The sequence below is a fragment of the Myxine glutinosa genome, chromosome 13, assembly GCF_964187855.1.
Source record: "Myxine glutinosa chromosome 13, kmMyxGlut1.1, whole genome shotgun sequence".
Taxonomy (NCBI): domain Eukaryota; kingdom Metazoa; phylum Chordata; class Myxini; order Myxiniformes; family Myxinidae; genus Myxine; species Myxine glutinosa.
This window is the reverse complement of record NC_136273.1, coordinates 21,043,037-21,064,359: the sequence shown is the minus strand read 5'-3', so window position 1 is coordinate 21,064,359 and position 21,323 is coordinate 21,043,037. Positions and strand designations below refer to the sequence as shown.

General features: G+C 46.3%; 1 protein-coding gene across 1 annotated transcript; it reads right to left on the bottom strand.

Annotated features, from left to right (window-relative positions):
- Positions 1 to 1,052: 1,052 nt before the first annotated feature.
- LOC137438688 (uncharacterized) lies at positions 1,053 to 17,391 on the bottom strand. Its single transcript, XM_068133940.2, has 6 exons — positions 17,300 to 17,391; positions 5,875 to 6,085; positions 5,374 to 5,736; positions 3,456 to 3,521; positions 3,168 to 3,248; positions 1,053 to 1,423 (listed from the first exon to the last, which is right to left on the bottom strand). The coding sequence occupies exons 1-6, from the start codon at positions 17,369 to 17,371 to the stop codon at positions 1,359 to 1,361; spliced, it is 858 nt and encodes a 285-aa protein (XP_067990041.1). The 5' UTR covers positions 17,372 to 17,391; the 3' UTR covers positions 1,053 to 1,358.
- Between the last annotated feature and the right edge of the window lie 3,932 nt (positions 17,392 to 21,323).

The following is a 21,323-nucleotide window of genomic DNA, read 5'->3' as shown; positions in this document are numbered from 1 at the left end:
ATGACGTGTGTGTGTGTGTGTGTGTGTGTGTGTGTGACGTATATATACACACAAATGTATATACAGTTGGACCCTAACATTCGCGGGGGATACATTCCTGGAAAATGCCAGGAATGGCAAAACCACAAATGTGGGGGCACTGTTTCAATTGGAATAGGGGGAATCGGTTCCTGATTCACAGAAAATCCCACGAATGTCAAGGAAGATCCGCGAATGTCGAGGAAAATCCCACGAATGTCAAGGAAAACCGCAAATGTCGAGGAAAATCCCACAAATGTTGAGGAAAAGCCACGAATGTCAGGGCATTATTCCAATGAGGAGAAGGGCAACAGCTAATTTCACTAATATATGCGGATGAGTGTTTTTATTATGTACAGTAACTCACGGGGGATGCCGTGTTACCCAGCTGGTGGGATATCCCACGAAGCTATGCTTACAGTGTGAATGGTGGGACATCCCACGAAGCTATGCTTACAGTGTGAATGGTGGGATATCCCGTGAAGCTATGTTCACAGTGCAAATGGTGGGACATACGAAGCTTGCTTATAGCGTGGCTAAAATGTTTTTATGCAGTCGCAAAAAGCCATGGAAATGCGAAGCACAGGGGTGCAAATGTATAAGCAGGTCATCCTCGTGGCTCATGGAAGATGTGTTTTTGAGTACGTACAGCTGCTTTGTGTGTGGCTGATGGAAAATATGTTTTAGAACTGTGTCATGCTAGCGGCTCGGGTAATTTTATTTTTGGAAAATTGCGAACATGCAGGATATAGGGCCATGAATATAGAAGCAGGTCGCAATTTATCAACCCGCGAATGTGGGGGTCTGACTATACACACACATATATATATATATATATATATATATATATATATATATATATATATATATATATATATATACACACACACACACACACACACACACACACACACACACACACACACACACACACACACACACACACACACACACACACACACACACACACACACACACACACACATATATATATATATATATATATATATATATATATATATATATATAGTATATATATTTTTATATATGTACACACACACACACAGACACACACAGACACACACACACACACACACACACACACACACACACACACACACACACACACACACACACACACACACACCTCTTGCTTGAATGACACATATTTACAGACTGACGTGTTTGCACTGGAATGCAACGTTTCCCTTTGTTTTGGATGCCACGAGTCGGTGCTGACGCGTCGTCAGAGTGAAGGTAGAGACACGGCGACAGCTAGGAACTCCATCTTTTCCATTCCTATTTTCTCGCCCCCATTGCTCCGATACCAATGTCACGTGCTAGCGGTTGGTACAGAGTGAGCTGGCAGCGAGGCGGGAGAGCAGTCGGGCACATCGGCGGAAATCTGTGGGAGCATGGAGGGAGTTATAGGTTATTAAATGAAGAATTTTAGGCCATCTTACCCCCATCTACATATGACGTCAGAAGAGGGGGAGCAGATGGGGGTGTAAATCGAGAAGGGGAACAGATTGGGATGGAACGGCAGAGAAAAGGAAGGGGAGTGGATTTAGAGGTAACAGGGAAGGGTGAGGGTTGGGGGTAGTGGGACAAACAGAGGAGGTTGGAAGGATGATGTAAGAGGATGAAAGGGTGGGAGGGCAATACAAGGGTCATGCTTCCTGCCATCATGCCTGTGGAATAAATAGATGGTTGGTTTTCAGACTTTTGAACAACACGGTGATTGAAATTCAACCCCGGGTTCCTTTGGTAGTTTGCAATTACATCTCCGATGAATTACCCCACACACACGAAGCAAAAAGCGTGGTAAAGCTATATGGTTCACTTCTGTATGTCTGTGTCTACAAATATCAGTTTATGATCGTGGAACAATTTTCAATTAATTTCACTTGAATGTTACATTTTGAACACAAGTTTGAACATGAATGGGAAAACAAACTTGTAGTTCAGTAGTACTTTGGCTCTGAATTCGTCCAGATCGCGCATGTGCAGAGAGGATCGAGATAATTTTAATTTCTCCGTTTTCCTGTCTGGCAATCAAATAAGATTTAAGATCAATCCAAACAGGAAACTTACTGTTTTAAAGGACATCAAAAAGGCCACAAACAGGCACAATGCATAAACAACTAAAGTGACATGTTAAATAAGGTGATGTAACAGACGCTGCATCAACGGCGGTAAACTTCCAATTTTTTTTTTAACCTTTAAAATATTAATTTTATGTCAAAATAATTATATTTGAACACGATGGAACACAAATCACCTTCTTGAAACTTACTTTCAATTTCATTTCATTTCACAGGCCGGGTGATTCATTAATACGTGTGCCGTCCCTCGGACGGACGTTAAACGGGCGTCCTGTCTGCTGGCATTCATTGGTGGACATTAAAGATCCCACGGCGTCCTTTCTTTGTGTCCTTACATTCTTGTTTGTGTATTATCGAGTTACCGATTCATTTAGAATTTTCAGGTACGTGGTTGGCGAGGTGAGTGGGAAAACCTCGTCAGTAACCCACATGGTACACCCGGTAGGGATTATTTTCTGTATGTTATTATTATGTCGTGAATGAAGAGGTGACTTTTGAACGAACAAGGCCACAGAGAGTCGAAGGCAACGCACTGGCATTGGGGCAGTGGGGAAACAGGTGGATACAACAGGCAATATAATGAAAAAACGAGTGAAAAGGAGAAAGAATTATAGTAACTAACTCCTAATCCCCAGTAAGATGAGGTGTGTGGAGTGGTAGTGGGAGGTTTGGGGGTGTTGTGGTTAACAGGGTATAAAATATTGGGAGATACAAGAAATGGAGATGAATTACATTCTAAATTTAATATAAACGGTTTTCATGTCAATCAGTTGCCACCCTTGAAGATCAAAATAGGTATTGTGTCATGTGTGACAGAATGACGTCACAAAGCCCCATTATAATCATTCCAATGGGTGAGTTAAGGAAAGGGGTCGATATTGAACAGATTGATTAGGGAATAGTTGGTGGCTAACCAGAACATATAAAGCCTACATACGAGTATTGGTGTCATTTTGAAATGAGACAACATGTGATTGAGAAAATAACGAAGTTTTAAAATCACGAGACCATCTTGGAGACAAACCCGTGTAGCCGGGGTCTTACATGCGGGGATCATGCAGTCTCGCGTTCCATGGAAGATGCGATGGAAGTATTTCCTGCAGGTGGTGTGGAACAGCCGTGACCCTGGAGAAGCATTGGGTTGGGGGAGAGGGCAAAGGGATGAACGAGGGTCCACAGGGCTCACAGGGGAGTCTTGGGAGAGTCAGTGCAAAACGGAGCTGAAATGAATCCCAGAATGAACAGGGATTGTGTTATCTTACACAGGAATGCCTTGTTGTACAATGTTGTACAACTTATACTTATATGGTCTTATAAGAGGGTCAAACTCACCCAAGAGACGCGACACCACATTCCTGCTGGTCGGGGCTCTTTCCTCACGACCTTGTTCCATGGGTCCTGAGGACACATGGCCACACACACATGGTCACACACACACACACACACACACACACACACACACACACACACACACACACACACACACACACACACACACACACACACACACACACACACACACACACGCACACACACACGAATCGAGGCACCTCCTAGCTTTAATGGTGAGCACCAGCCACGGATTATGTCTTACACGGTAAAAAAAACGCATAACCCGCAAGGAACCAACAGCCTGTCTGCCACACAGACCATCGTTCCCGCCAGTGCAAACCAAAACCAGGGGGTGCGGTGCGATCGGCGGGGATAATAATCAACGACATAACAGCGTGACGAGCGCTGTCCCGATCTCCTGTGGACCGAAGTCCTAGACCAAAGCGTCACCTCCGACCCGGAGGCCTCAGCCCGGCCACTTTGTCAACAGACAGAGATTTATTCTTTGGTCACCATTGGCTATAAACATCAAGCAGAGCCGCCAATCCCGATTTCGGGCTTATTTGCCCTCATCAGGACGGCATACTGCAAAAAATCTAAAATCTGTAGATATTTATATGTATACTAGCCGAATGCACCCGGCGTTGCCCGGGTTCTTTTTGAATGAATTTACTACTATAATTCAGCTTTTACCCGCAGCCGTAGAAGATTGACGACTATAATTCAGTTCAGCTTTTAATTGCGAAATGGGCCCAGCCCGGCCGAGGCGGCCTCGACCGGCCTCACCACCCAGCCTATAACCTTCCCGGGGCCCGTCCCGACATTTTTTGTTTCAGAGGTTTCCTCCTATCTTTCACCGTTCAGGAGATTAGCGCCTGCAGACAAACAAAAACTTTCTTTTATATATATATAGAACATAGATAGAACATAGATAGAACATATATATATATATATATACACACACACACACACACACACACACACACACACACACACACACACACACACACACACACACACACACACACACACACACACACACACACACACAGACGTTTAGGGCCCGCCTGAAGGCCTGCCTTTTTTACAATGAAAAAAGGTAAAAAGTCCAAACATTTGAACAGCCTCGGACGTGCACCTTGACCCCATGGTCAAGGCACAACGTCAACAAGGCTGTCCCCATAACAATACACATGCGCCTCAACCCCGAGGGGGAAGCACATGGTCATTCAAACGCATGCATCATGCCCCCGAAGGGCCACAACGCATGGTCATACAGTTGGGACCACTCCTCTCAATAGGAGTAAGACCCCTTAATCCACTGACAGGGCATTACTCCCGTCAGGTCTCCCAGCCAAAATGCCGAGAAGCGATCTCAAACAGACAAACAAACAAACAAAAACTTTCTTTTATATATAGATAGAACATAGATAGAACATATATATATATACATACATACATACATACACACACACACACACACACACACACACACACACACACACACACACACACACACACACACACACACACACACACACACACACACACACACACACACACACACACACACACACACACACACACACACACCTTAGTTCCTGTCTCGAGCAATATCCATTGTACAGAGGGTTTATATAGAGTCCTCCTCGGTTCTTCGTTGGGGTTTCATGGTCTCACCACATCAGACACGCTGGACTATCATACCAAGTTAGCACAACTTGGCGACAAAGCCGAGCAAGGCAGTCACGTACAACGTGCACAAATAAGAACAAGTGAAAAAGGCCATTCGGTCCATTTTGTCCGTGTTGCATCCCAATGCGTTTCACACATCACAGCGTGCGACCAAGAAATAAAAAATAATGATATTAATAGCTCGATGATGATCATTATGATTGGGTTGTCCCGCAGGGTTCACCTCGAGCCCTGTCCTGGTAATCCACTGCCACACGGATGAAGTCCCCGCTCAGACTCGCAGAGCCGGCCGAACGCTCCGGGGCGCGCATCGCCTGCAGGAACAGCTGCAGAACGGGTTTGGCTACCCGTGCGGCGACCCCTGGTTCCCTCATCCTCGCAGCAACTCCTGGTTCCACCACCCGTGCGGCGATCCCTGGGTCCACCATCCGCAAGGCGGCCCCCGATTCCACCACCCGTGCAGCGACCCCCGGGTCCATCACCCGCAAGGCGACCCCCGGGTCCACCATCCGCAAGGGGACTCCTGGGTCCATCGCCAGGATCCCGATGGTTAGTGTGAGCAATGGGTGGACCTGCCGCATCGCTCCTGTGACCGACACACGAACAACGGACCGAGTGTCCTTAACTCTCCTCAGTGAGTGAAGTTTATGGTAAAGTTAGAAAAGCCATCGTTTCACTCCCTGAATGGGACAACGGGCTGTTAAATTGCTGTTTAAGGGCTCACCAGGTGTTCCGGCTCCGCACACCTTCCCTGGCGCTCCATTTCCCAAGCCTTTTATAAGCGCTTCGGACGCCGTGCACGGAGAGCGCCCTGGTGGGCGGAAAGATCGCCGTGGAGGCGGCGGTGCTGGGTGTGTGGGGCACAGAGGCTGCGATGAGCCGTGGGGCGAGACTTTGGCAAAGTGCGATGGAGAGGGGTCTAATCCACGTACCTGCTGCATGAAGGTACCAATTTCAATCAGCGACTATAAACGTATCTATCATCCCACCGAATCCGTTCATTCCAGGCCGCTTTATTTTCTATGGACCATGACCGCAATGCCAATCGAACATGATTGCAATCGAGCTTGAACATCGAGCATGATCAACATCTAGCATGACCAACATATAGCATGACCAACATCAAACATGATCAACATCTAATATGACCCACATCGAAGATGATCAACGTCGAACATGATCAACGTCGAACATGACCAATACCGAACATGACCAACATCGAGCATGACCAACATCGAGCATGACCAACATCGAGCATGACCAACATCGAGCATGACCAACACCGAACATGACCAACACCGAACATGACCAACACCGAACATGACCAACATCGAACATGACCAACATCGAACATGACCAACGTCGAACATGACCAACATCTAACATGATCAACACCGAACATGACCAACATCGAACATGATCAACATCTAACATGATCAACATCTAATATGACCAACATCGAACATGACCAACATCAAACATGACCAACATCAAACATGACCAACATCAAACATGACCAACATCTAACATGACCAACATCGAGCATGACCAACATATAGCATGACCAACATATAGCATGACCAACATCAAACACGATCAACATCTAATATGACCCACATCGAAGATGATCAACATCGAACATGATCAACGTCGAACATGACCAATACCGAACATGACCAACATCGAGCATGACCAACATCGAGCATGACCAACATCGAGCATGACCAACACCGAACATGACCAACGTCGAACATGACCAACGTCGAACATGACCAACGTCGAACATGACCAACATCTAACATGATCAACACCGAACATGACCAACATCGAACATGATCAACATCTAACATGATCAACACCGAACATGACCAACATCGAGCATGACCAACATCGAGCATGACCAACATCGAGCATAACGAACATCGAGCATGACCAACATCGAACATGATCAACATCTAACATGATCAACACCGAACATGACCAACATCGAGCATGACCAACATCGAGCATGACCAACATCGACCATAACCAACATCGAGCATGACCAACACCAAACATGACCAACTTCGAGCATAACCAATAGAGCATGACCAACACCGAACATGACCGACATCGAGCATGACCGACATCGAGCATGACCGACATCGAGCATGACCGACGTCGAGCATGACCGACGTCGAGCATGACCAACGTCGAGCATGACCAACGTCGAGCATGACCAACGTCGAGCATGACCAACGTCGAGCATGACCAACACCGAGCATGACCAACACCGAGCATGACCAACGTCGAGCATGACCGATGTCGAGCATGACCGACGTCGAACATGACCGTTGTCGAACATGACCAACACCAAACATGACCAACACCGAGCATGACCAACGTCGAGCATGACCAACGTCGAGCATGACCAACGTCGAACATGACCGATGTCGAACATGACCAACACCAAACATGACCAACATCGAGCATGACCAACGTCGAGCATGACCAACGTCGAGCATGACCAACGTCGAGCATGACCAACGTCGAGCATGACCGACGTCGAACATGGCCGACGTCGAACATGGCCGACGTCGAACATGATCGACGTCGAACATGACCAACACCAAACATGACCAACACCAAACATGACCAACACCAAACATGACCAACACCAAACATGACCAACACCGAACATGACCAACATCGAACATGACCAACACCAAACATGACCAACATCGAGCATGACCAACACCAAACATGACCAACATCGGGCATAATGAAAATCGAGCATGTCCAACATCGAGCATGACCAACATCAAACATGATCAACATCTAATATGACCCACATCGAAGATGATCAACATCGAACATGATCAACGTCGAACATGATCAACGTCGAACATGACCAACGTCGAACATGACCAACATCTAACATGATCAACACCGAACATGACCAACATCGAACATGATCAACATCTAACATGATCAACATCGAACATGACCAACATCAAATATGACCAACATCGAACATGACCAACATCGAGCATGACCAACATCGAGCATGACCAACATCGAGCATGACCAACATCGAGCATGACCAACATCGAGCATGACCAACATCAAACATGACCAACATCGAACATGACCAACATCGAACATGACCAACATCTAACTTGACCAACATCGAACATGACCAACATCGAACATGACCAACATCAAACAGGATCAACATCTAATATGACCCACATCGAAGATGATCAACATCGAAGATGATCAACATCGAACATGACCAACACTGAACATGACCAACACCGAACATGACCAATACCGAACATGACCAACACCGAACATGACCAACACCGAACACGACCAACACCGAACACGACCAACACCGAACACGACCAACACCGAACACGACCAACATCGAGCATGACCAACATCGAGCATGACCAACATCGAGCATCACCAACATCAAGCATAACGAACATCGAGCATGACCAACACCAAACATGACCAACATCGACCATGACCAACATCGAGCATGACCAACATCGAGCATGACCAACATCGAGCATGACCGACATCGAGCATGACCGACATCGAGCATGGTCAACACCGAGCATGACCGACATCGAGCATGACCGACATCGAACATGGCCGACGTCGAACATGATCGACGTCGAACATGACCAACACCAAACATGACCAACACCAAACATGACCAACACCAAACATGACCGACATCGAGCATGACCGACATCGAGCATGACCAACATCGAGCATGACCGACATCGAGCATGACCGACATCGAGCATGCCCGACATCGAACATGGCCGACGTCGAACATGATCGACGTCGAACATGACCAACACCAAACATGACCAACACCAAACATGACCAACACCAAACATGACCAACATCGAACATGACCAACATCGAACATGACCAACACCAAACATGACCAACATCGAGCATGACCAACACCAAACATGACCAACATCGGGCATGACGAAAATCGAGCATGACCAACATCGAGCATGACCAACATCGAGCATGACTAACGTCGAACATGACCAACATCTAACATGATCAACACCGAACATGACCAACATCGAACATGATCAACATCTAACATGATCAACATCTAATATGACCAACATCGAACATGACCAACATCAAACATGACCAACATCAAACATGACCAACATCAAACATGACCAACATCTAACATGACCAACATCGAGCATGACCAACATATAGCATGACCAACATCAAACACGATCAACATCTAATATGACCCACATCGAAGATGATCAACATCGAACATGATCAACGTCGAACATGACCAATACCGAACATGACCAACATCGAGCATGACCAACATCGAGCATGACCAACATCGAGCATGACCAACACCGAACATGACCAACGTCGAACATGACCAACGTCGAACATGACCAACGTCGAACATGACCAACATCTAACATGATCAACACCGAACATGACCAACATCGAACATGATCAACATCTAACATGATCAACACCGAACATGACCAACATCGAGCATGACCAACATCGAGCATGACCAACATCGAGCATGACCAACACCGAACATGACCAACGTCGAACATGACCAACGTCGAACATGACAAACATCTAACATGATCAACACCGAACACGACCAACATCGAGCATGACCAACATCGAGCATGACCAACATCGAGCATCACCAACATCGAGCATCACCAACATCAAGCATAACGAACATCGAGCATGACCAACACCAAACATGACCAACATCGACCATAACCAACATCGAGCATGACCAACACCAAACATGACCAACTTCGAGCATAACCAATAGAGCATGACCAACACCGAACATGACCGACATCGAGCATGACCGACATCGAGCATGACCGACATCGAGCATGACCGACATCGAGCATGACCGACATCGAGCATGACCGACGTCGAGCATGACCAACGTCGAGCATGACCAACGTCGAGCATGACCAACGTCGAGCATGACCAACGCCGAGCATGACCAACACCGAGCATGACCAATGTCGAGCATGACCGATGTCGAGCATGACCGACGTCGAACATGACCGATGTCGAACATGACCAACACCAAACATGACCAACACCGAGCATGACCAACGTCGAGCATGACCAACGTCGAGCATGACCAACGTCGAACATGACCGACGTCGAACATGACCGATGTCGAACATGACCAACACCAAACATGACCAAAATCGAGCATGACCAACGTCAAGCATGACCAACGTCGAGCATGACCAACGTCGAGCATGACCGACGTCGAACATGACCGACGTCGAACATGACCGATGTCGAACATGACCAACATCGAACATGACCAACACCAAACATGACCAACATCGAGCATGACCAACACCAAACATGACCAACATCGGGCATAATGAAAATCGAGCATGTCCAACATCGAGCATGACCAACATCAAACATGATCAACATCTAATATGACCCACATCGAAGATGATCAACATCGAACATGATCAACGTCGAACATGATCAACGTCGAACATGACCAATACCGAACATGACCAACATCGAGCATGACCAACATCGAGCATGACCAACATCGAGCATGACCAACATCGAGCATGACCAACACCGAACATGACCAACGTCGAACATGACCAACGTCGAACATGACCAACATCTAACATGATCAACACCGAACATGACCAACATCGAACATGATCAACATCTAACATGATCAACATCGAACATGACCAACATCAAATATGACCAACATCGAACATGACCAACATCGAGCATGACCAACATCGAGCATGACCAACATCGAGCATGACCAACATCGAGCATGACCAACATCAAACATGACCAACATCGAACATGACCAACATCGAACATGACCAACATCTAACTTGACCAACATCGAACATGACCAACATCGAACATGACCAACATCGAACATGACCAACATCAAACAGGATCAACATCTAATATGACCCACATCGAAGATGATCAACATCGAACATGACCAACACTGAACATGACCAACACCGAACATGACCAATACCGAACATGACCAACACCGAACATGACCAACACCGAACACGACCAACACCGAACACGACCAACACCGAACACGACCAACACCGAACACGACCAACATCGAGCATGACCAACATCGAGCATGACCAACATCGAGCATCACCAACATCAAGCATAACGAACATCGAGCATGACCAACACCAAACATGACCAACATCGACCATGACCAACATCGAGCATGACCAACATCGAGCATGACCAACATCGAGCATGACCGACATCGAGCATGACCGACATCGAGCATGGTCAACACCGAGCATGACCGACATCGAGCATGACCGACATCGAACATGGCCGACGTCGAACATGATCGACGTCGAACATGACCAACACCAAACATGACCAACACCAAACATGACCAACACCAAACATGACCGACATCGAGCATGACCGACATCGAGCATGACCAACATCGAGCATGACCGACATCGAGCATGACCGACATCGAGCATGCCCGACATCGAACATGGCCGACGTCGAACATGATCGACGTCGAACATGACCAACACCAAACATGACCAACACCAAACATGACCAACACCAAACATGACCAACATCGAACATGACCAACATCGAACATGACCAACACCAAACATGACCAACATCGAGCATGACCAACACCAAACATGACCAACATCGGGCATGACGAAAATCGAGCATGACCAACATCGAGCATGACCAACATCGAGCATGACTAACATCGAGCATGACCAACATACAACATGACCAACATCGAATATGACCAACATCGAACATGACCAACATCGAGCATGACCAACATACAACATGACCAACATCGAATATGACCAACATCGAACATGGCCAACATCGAACATGACCGACGCCGAACATGACCGACGCCGAACATGGCCGACGCCGAACATGGCCGACGTCGAACATGACCAACATCGAACATGACCAACATCGAACATGACCAACACCAAACATGACCAACATCGAGCATGACCAACATCGAGCATGACCAACATTGAGCATGACCAACATACAACATGACCAACATCGAGCATGACCAACATCGAGCATGACCAACATACAACATGACCAACATACAACATGACCAACATACAACATCGAACATGACCAACATCGAACATGACCAACATCGAACATGACCAACATCGAACATGACCAACACCGAACATGACCAACACCGAACATGACCAACATCCAACATGATCAACATCGAACATGACCAACATCGAACATGACCAACACCGAACATGACCAACATGCAACATTTGATATGACCAGCATGATGGCAATCACGCATGATCACAACGAACATGACCACACACACTATCGATCCTCGACTGAACTTCTTGCCTTCACAGCTTTTCCCCCAAACCCAAATCCCAATTGAAAGTTATTTTTAACAGAACCGTGCGCTCACTGGCACAAGACCCGGATTTAAGGTGACCGTTGAAGAAGGAGTGTTTTGTTGATTTTTTAAATGTACATCTGGATACATCTGGTACAGGCAGCTCATAACCCTGAGTTAATATTGTACACCGCTCCTTTCCTATGCCATCTCCAGGCGCTGCATAGCGTCATTGCCGGGCACCGAACGGGGCTCAGCAATGACGCACGCTGAAAGGGAGTGCTCAGTTTTCACTCTGGTTGTTTGTTTGCTTTCTTGTTACTTGGCAATTTTATTTTATTTTGCAAGTATGTTGATCACTCCGGTTTGTACGTTTGTGTGTTTGTCTGTCCGCTCACTTATACTTGCCTAAGGGTCACAATTTTAAACCGATTTCACGAAACTTAAAAACTTTTAAACCGATCTACCACCAAATGGTAGAGTTCGTGGTCCGACAAAATCCTATATAATTTTGAGGTCAAAAGGTCAACATTGGCCAAAGGTCAACAACTTTTTCCCGGATTTCTAAAATCCTCAATTTTCATCCGATTGACTTGAAATTTAAATGATATTTTCATATCAGCGAACTGAATTCAATCACCAACTATTTTTGAGATGAGCATATTCCAAAAGGTCAATATAGGCCAAAGGTCAACCATTTTTTTTCCGAATTTCTAAAATCTTCAATTTTCATCCACTTGACTTGAAATTGAATAGGATTTACATATCGGCTAACTGAATTCAACCACCAACTATTTTTGAGATCAGCATAGACCAAAAGGTCAACACTGGCCAAAGGTCAACAACAATATCAAATTTCTAAAATCCTCAATTTCCATCCGATTGACTTGAAATTTGAAGAGGATTTACATATCAGCTAACTGAATTCAACCACCAACTATTTTTGAGATTACCATAGGCCAAAAGGTCAACATAGGCCAAAGGTCAACAACAATTTTGAATTTCCAAAATCCTCAATTTTCATCCGATTGACTTGAAATTTGAATAGGATTTACATATTGGCTAACTGAATTCAACCAGCAACTTTTTTTAGATCAGCGTAGGCCAAATGGTCAACATAGGCCAAAGGTCAACCACTTTTTCTTAGAATTTCTAAAATCTTCAATTTTCATCCGATTGACTTGAAATTTGAATAGGATTTTCATAGCAGCCAACTTAATTTAACCACCAACTATTTTTGAGGTCAAAAGGATGCTCTATTGAGTGCCATTCTACTTTGCTCCGTTTTGCCAAGTGTCACCGAGTGAATTTTCATTACTTGCCGGGAAAGATTCCGGCAAGTATGTTGATCGGTTGGTTTGTCTGTTTGTCTGTTTGCAGCACTACGTCTACACCATTGCACGTAGAATCACCAAACTTTGCACACATATTTGTCCTGCCCTGGAATAGACTGTGCCCAATTGATGACGTCATCGGTCACGTGGTTCGGCCGCCATCTTGGAAAAACCGAAAAACTTAGCACCTCTATATCTCCGAAAGTGCTGAATAGAAAAAATTGAGACATGGCTCATTGTAAAGAACTCTCCATGGGGAATAAAATATGTTAATGACGTCGTCGGTCACGTGGTTCGGCCGCCATCTTGGAAAAACCAAAACTTAGCACCTCCATATCTCCGAAAGTGCTGAATAGAAAAAATTGACATGGCTCATTGTAAAGAACTCTGCATGGGGAATAAAATATGTTAATGACGTCGTCGGTCACGTGGTTCGGCCGCCATCTTGGAAAAACCAAAAAACGTAGCACCTCCATATCTCCAAAAGTGCTGAACAGAAAAAATTGAGACATGGCTCATTGTAAAGAACTCTCCATGGGGAATAAAATATGTTAATGATGACGTCATTGGTCACGTGGTTCAGCCACCATATTTGTCCTAAATGGCCGATAAAAAAGTAAATTCCGGCAAGTCCTCGGTCTCTGACCGATTTTTCATTTTCTTGTTTGTTTATCCAGGCGATATCTCAGCCATCATTTGATTTTGACTTTGTCAAAAATGGTATTTTTTGTTTTTTGATTAATCAATTTATTGATGAGCTACTTAATTATTATCGATTAATTAAGTACTTATACAGTCACGTGAAAAAGTAAGTACACCCCATGTAAAGTTTTGACTTTTTCAACATATTTCAACATACAGCTATTTGATCTTCATTTCAACAATATTGATAGATAAAGGTGATATAATATAACAAATATCATGAAACATTTACATTTTGTAGTCCATTGTATAATTTAAAGAAACATAAATGCAAATTTCGCATGTGGAAAAAGTAAGTACACCCTTGGCTCTAATAGGTGGTATTGCCTCCTTTGGCAGAAACAACCTCAAGTAGGCGTTTCTTATAACTGTCCACCAGGCCCTGACCTCGACTGGAAAAATTTTTTTCCCACTCCTCCATGCAGAATTCTTTCAGCTGTGCGATGTTTGAGGGGTTTCTTGCATGCACAGCTCGTTTCAAATTCCCCCACAACATCTCGATGGGATTTAGATCCGGGCTTTGACTTGGCCATTCTAGAACCCTCCATTTCTTTCTTTTCAGCCATTCCTTGGTGGATTTACTGGTATGTTTAGGGTCATTGTCATGTTGCAGGGTCCACCTTCGGTTGAGCTTAAACTTTCCAACAGATGGCCTCACATTATCCTCAAGCACCCTCTGGTACAATGAAGAATTCATAGTGGATTCTATGATGGTGAGCTGCCCAGGCCCTGATGCAGCAAAGCTGCCCCAAACCATAATATTTCCACCACCATGCTTTGCAGTTGGTATCAGGTTCTTGTGGTCAAATGCTGTCTTTGGTTTTCGCCAAACATGTCTTCTGGTAATGTGGCCAAATAGCTCTACCTTTGACTCATCTGTCCAGAGCACATTGTTCCAGAAGTGCTGGTCTTTGCCGAGGTGTTCATTGGCAAACTTTAGTCTTGCCCTGATGTTCCTTCTGGACAGCAAAGGTTTCCTCCTGGCACACCTCCCAAGTAGATCAAATTTGTGCAGCCTCTTTCTAATGGTAGACTCGTGCACTTTGACATCAACAGTGGCAAGAGCTACCTGTAGGTCCCGTGGTGACATTCTGCGGTTCTTCGAGACTTCTTTCAGCATCTTGCGGTCTGCTCTCGGGCTGAACTTGCTGGGGCAGCCTGGCCTGAACAAGTTGGCAGTTGTTTGGAATCTTCTCCACTTGTTGATGATCTTCCGGACAGTCGAATGATTGATTTCAAATTGTTTGGAGATCTTTTTAAATCCCTTTCCAGACTCGTAGGCATCTATAACCTTCTTTCTGAAGGCCTCAGAGAGCTCTTTTGATATAGGCATGGTGACGCCGCACACTTCAACAACAAAGAGCAAACCAAACTAAATATCTGAGGTTTAAATAAGACAGGTTCCTCCGAGATCCTCTCTAACGATGTTCTAATCATTTGCATCTGAGCTGGTGCACCTGATTCTAATTTTAGGTATTTGAAGTAGTGATAAATGTAGGGGTGTACTTACTTTTTCCACATGCGAAATTTGCATTTATGTTTATTTAAATTATACAATGGACTACAAAATGTAAATGTTTCATGATATTTGTTATATTATATCACCTTTATCTGTCAATATTTTTGAAATGAAGATCAAATAGCTGTATGTTGAAATATGTTGAAAAGGTCAAAACTTTACATGGGGTGTACTTACTTTTTCACGTGACTGTATATTTCCTTTCTCTTCTGGGCATTATCTCAGGCACCTTTTGAGTTCGGAAGCTGATATTTGGACATTACAATGACCAAGTGATTTGGCTGCAAAGGCAATTTTTGATTAATCAATTAATTATTTAATTATTCGATTCATGACTAATTTATTTTATTTTATTTTAGTCACAGATTCGGAAGGAATGGTGGTGGTTTATGTGTTCTTTTAGCCAATTGATTAATTATTTAATTTTATGATGATGATTATTTATTTATTTTCATTATTAATCATTTATTTATTTTCTTTCTCATCTGAGCATTATCTCAGGCACCTTTTGAGCTAGGAAGCTAATATTTGAACTTGACAATGACCAAATGATTTGGCTGTAAAGGATATTTTTGATTTATTGATTAATCAATTAATCGATCAATTATTTTTTGATTAATTAGTTGTTTAATTTTTTATTAATAACTTATTTCATTAAATTTCTAAAAGTTACATCTTTGGATGAAGCACTAGTGGTTTAGTTTTGCTGTTAGACAATTGATTAATAAAATATTGTTACGGTTTTTAGAACCTTCACTTTGTAAATTTTAGTAAATGTTCCCTTATAAATGATCCCCTGTAAATATCCCCATCATTTGGCTTTATTAAAGATCGCACCCTAGTTAGTCCATGTACAACACGTAGAGCACCATAGGACCTCTCTGTAGTTATCTCGTTATTATGTGTTTTAGTTAAGGATCTGTTCCCAATAGTTGAATCTACGTTGCATTAATCAAATAAGATAGGCCCCTTCAATTTTCCCAATCATCTCCCGCTCTTCAAAGTGCAGTAGCAGTAGGGCAGCGTTCGCTGCCCCTTGTCTTGGTTCGTTTGATGGCCCCAAGCTGCCATTGAACATGCGGTCTCAGGCCGAGGAAAAAGGGGGCGGGACACAAGAACAAGGTGTGGCACGTCAACTCACCATCAGAGGTGGAGCCAGCGAGCCCTGACCGGCCAACCAGAGCCGAGGTGAGCCGAACGGTAGGCGTGTCATCGGAGCCGGCGGCTGGATACAAGAACGCGCAATAAAAGCGGCTGCGAGGGACTGCTTCGGGAGATGAGAGAGAGGAGAGATGAGTGCGAAGGTCCGAGGTACCAGAGGAGAACACGCTGAATCGTAAGGCAGGAGAGTGGGTCCGTTGGCAACGACAATCTCACCAGATATTGACATTGTCAGACCGCGTGAAACTAATACGTGCAGCTGCCGCCGGGTTTCGCCTCAAGCCCGGAGCGTGGACCGGAACGTGGACTGGAGCGGACCTCGACGCTGCGCATCTGCCCGGACCTTCCTGCCCTACCATCGGCTTGGACCTTCTCCTCCTTCCAGCCATTCCTTCCTGCCATTACCCTCCCGTGTAAGTCTGTTTGTTTGTCTGGGGTATAATATAAGACTGTTTTAAGGCTGCCCTGTGTAACTGCTTCTTCCTCTCCTTGTAAATGCCCTTCTTTCGTTTCCTCTTCATTTCGTGTACATAATAAATAAATACCTGTTCTTCCTTTGCTTTGGTTTCTTCTTCCCCTGATCGCTTTAGTCCCTTCCCAATTGAGTACCTGTGGCACGATTCGGCCAACGCTCGGAGTCGGGTTTAGTCCTTTGTTAACGGCTCAAGCTGCGGATTGCTAAACCGCTTGGCAATCTTCCATCTTGTCCGTGGCTCGAGCAGAAGTAGCTTCCTGCTTTGCGGCGAGGTTGGCGAAGGTATCTGGGACTCCATTGACCAGTCACCCTGGTCAACCTCACCCCCGCAAAGGAGCGCGATACCTTCTAGGACTCGGACGGCCAGTGTGATAGACGAGGGGATTAAACCCCCCTCAGTAAGGGGAGTGCCGAAACCGAGATCCATAACAATTGGTGTCAGGAGTGGGATTTGGACCCGAACCAAATTTTTTTAAACATCTGAGAAATTTGGTCAAAATTAGGAGCGGCCGAAATCTAGTATCTAACATCCAAATTGAGTCGTGCCATGGATGGTCAAGGCGATCGGGTGCCGGTAGGGGAGAGTGAGGAGGTAGAGGCGACCCAGGACCCCAGGGAGGCAGTGGGAATAATGGAAGAGGAGAGCAATGAGGGTGCGGTAGAAGAGGTTGCAGGCGCACAAGATGGCGGCGCCTCGCACGTGGCCGAGGTAGCCGAGCCCGCTGTAACAGCGGGCTTTGACATGCAAGCCCGCATGGCCCAATTCCTGGTGGAAATGCGGAAAGAGAACGATAGTATAGACAAGGTGAGAGAACAATTGGAACGAATGGGAAATCAAATTGAAGAGTTTGAGGACAGAGTGGGTGGCCAGATAAAAGAATGTGGGAAGAGCATTAATCGCATGTCGAGCGGGAAGGGCGCATCGGTACGCGACGAGGTAGCGCGGTTTGAGAAACACGGGGTGAGCGAGGGTGAGCAAAGCACAGCCGGGTGGACCGGGATAGAAATCGCGACACGGGGTGTGAAAAACCCGACGGCAGCCGAATTGGACAGGGCAAATTCAGGTGCAGCGGTGGAAAAAGAATTAATTCAGAATGAAATGGTTATAGTTGGAATTGAAATTGAAAAGACGACAGAGGTAGCCCAGGAACTGGAGGGAGGAATGGAAGACATGCAAAGTCTCAGCCCACACCTTGATGCTGTGCTTAACCCAAATGAAAGTTTGCAGGTGTTGGAGCGAAGAGGAAGAAGCGCCCAGGTGAGTCGGCCTGTATATTGTGCGGGGAGATTTTGCAGGAGGATGTTTGGTGCAAAAAGAATTTTCGCGCGCTTGGGGTCGCGACGGCACCCGGGCGCTAGTGAAAGGTCCGTGGTGAGATTAAAGAGTGTGAATGAATGCACGACAGAGTGTGATAGTGGGAGTGATTGTGAAGATTGTGGAACAGAGTGTACGGAGTGTGACACGGAGAGTGAGTTGGTGGTGGCGTGGGTGCGGGAGAGCACACCGGAGCGCGTGAGTGGGTGTCTGCTGGAATGCACACCTGTGGTGAGTGGTACGGAGTACGTACCGGGAGAGTGTGCGCAAGAAGGTGCACGAGAGTGGTGTGTAACAGGGAGTGCGGTGGTGGAATGGACGGAGTGTGCGGAATGCATGAGCGGCGCTGAGACGCGGGGTTTTGTGAGTATGAAAGGGGTAGCGAATGGGTGTGAGAATGCAAAGCGAGCATCGACGTTGACCGGGGCAGCGGTTAGGCCGACGTATAGCCGACGCGAGCTCCCGGTCCGTGCCGGGCGGTGTGGGCTGCGGGAGCCGGCGGGGATCAGTGTCGCGTCGCTCCTGTTCGGAGCATCGTGCACGATTCAGGCCGGGCCCCGCACGGTCGAGTCCGCGCTTTGCCGGGCAAGGCGACCGGCCCGGTTCGAGGGGAGGTAGGAGGGGTCGGAACGGCGCCCCCTTGTGGTAGCGGCGTTCCACCCGGGCAAGGCTGGCCCACCGCGCATGGGAGCGAAAGGCCCCGCGTAGGGATGGTGCTGTGAACCTTGGCCTGACGAAACCTCCTCCCCTGAATCGGATGCCGGACAGACCCAACCGCAGGAGACCAAACCACCCGTATTCATTGCTCAGCTTTGTGAAGCTGAGCTTTGAAAATGTAATGACGTACCAAGAGGCTCAGAATAATGGACGATTAGGGGTAGCAGTAAAAACGATTGGCAGTAATGATAGGCAAATTTGATGGGTAAAAATGATTGGCAGTAATGATTGGCAAATTTGATTGGGAAAATTTGATGGGCAAAATTTGATGGGTATATGGTATAGTGGGAGATGCCCGATGTGGAGGGATGGCAAATCCACCATCCCTCACATCATAGCCAGGGCACATGAGCATTAGTTTATGGGGTGGCTGTGCAAACTAGCCCGGGAGGGTTAGGATAAAATGTTAGGGTTTAGAAATGACCATAGGTAACATGAGAGTTAAGTAGCGACATGTACCTGTAGAGGGGACGTAGAATAGTTTAGTTGGATTATAACGACGTGGGAGCGCTTAGTATAAGGGAACACTGGGGAGCGCGAGTTTCAGAAGGGAGTAGTTAGATCAGATGATGCAGTGTATGATTGAGTAATTGTGAAAGTGTGCGATTGTGAGTTGTATTGCATGAATGAGCCTGGGAGGAAAGGAGGGTGCAGGTGACACCAGGTGTGTGGGCACAGGTGTGCAGGTGAAGCACAGGTGTATGGAGAATGGTTGTGTGGAATAGCTGGTGTGGAATACATGGAGTATGGAACAGATGGTCTGGAGTGAATGGAGCATGGAGTGAATGGAGTATGGAAAAGATGGAATGGAGAATGGAATGGATGGTGTGGAGTGAGTAGTGTGGAATACGTGGAGCGGAGTGGTTGGTGCGAAAGGAGTGGATGGGGAAGATGGACCCCTTCACGAGTACCCGGGGAGGGTAGTTTAAAAGTAGGTAGAGGGAGTCGGTAAATTGTGGTTGGATATTGGCAATTGGCATCTGTGGTGCGAGTAGTTGCACAGAGTGTTGGATGGGTGCATTAGTGGAGTCAATTGGCTGGGCGTGTGGTCTGTTAGTGAGTGTGATTGGTTGACTACTCCACCACCGTTAGGATGTCGGCCAGGTGAGGCCGCAGGTAGGCTCTGGGAGCCAGTAGAGTTGTTCAATGGGGCCCGGGGATCCGGAGGACGGACCCGGGTAGCCCGACGCCAGAGAGGGCGGTAGTGGGGGAGAGCGCCAGAGGGCCTTCCCCAGGTAGGTTAGGGTAAGGAGCAGGTAAGCTCGGAGACAACTGCAGTGGCGGAGGTGTGCAGGTGAGCGGACCTGCTGGGAGCGCCACACGACCCAGCCCGGAAATTGTGCGAAGGCACAAGGTGAAGAATCGGGGGAGTGAGACCCCAAATTGGTGAGCACCACAGTTTGGTCAATGGGAGTTCGGTTCTTAGAACCACATAGTGTAAGATGGCCAATGGTTTGGCAGGGAAAGACCCCGAGTAGAGTAAAAGTGTTAAAGTCA

Excerpts from the sequence above, each read along its gene's own strand:
- LOC137438688 (XM_068133940.2), bottom strand. The coding sequence starts at position 17,371 with ATGACACGCCTACCGTTCGGCTCACCTCGGCTCTGGTTGGCCGGTCAG. Across the intron at positions 6,086-17,299 it reads CGCTGGCTCCACCTCTGATG|CAGGTACGTGGATTAGACCC; the intron begins GTGAGTTGACGT and ends ACCTTCATGCAG. Across the intron at positions 1,424-3,167 it reads AGACTGCATGATCCCCGCAT|ATTTCCGCCGATGTGCCCGA; the intron begins GTAAGACCCCGG and ends ATGCTCCCACAG.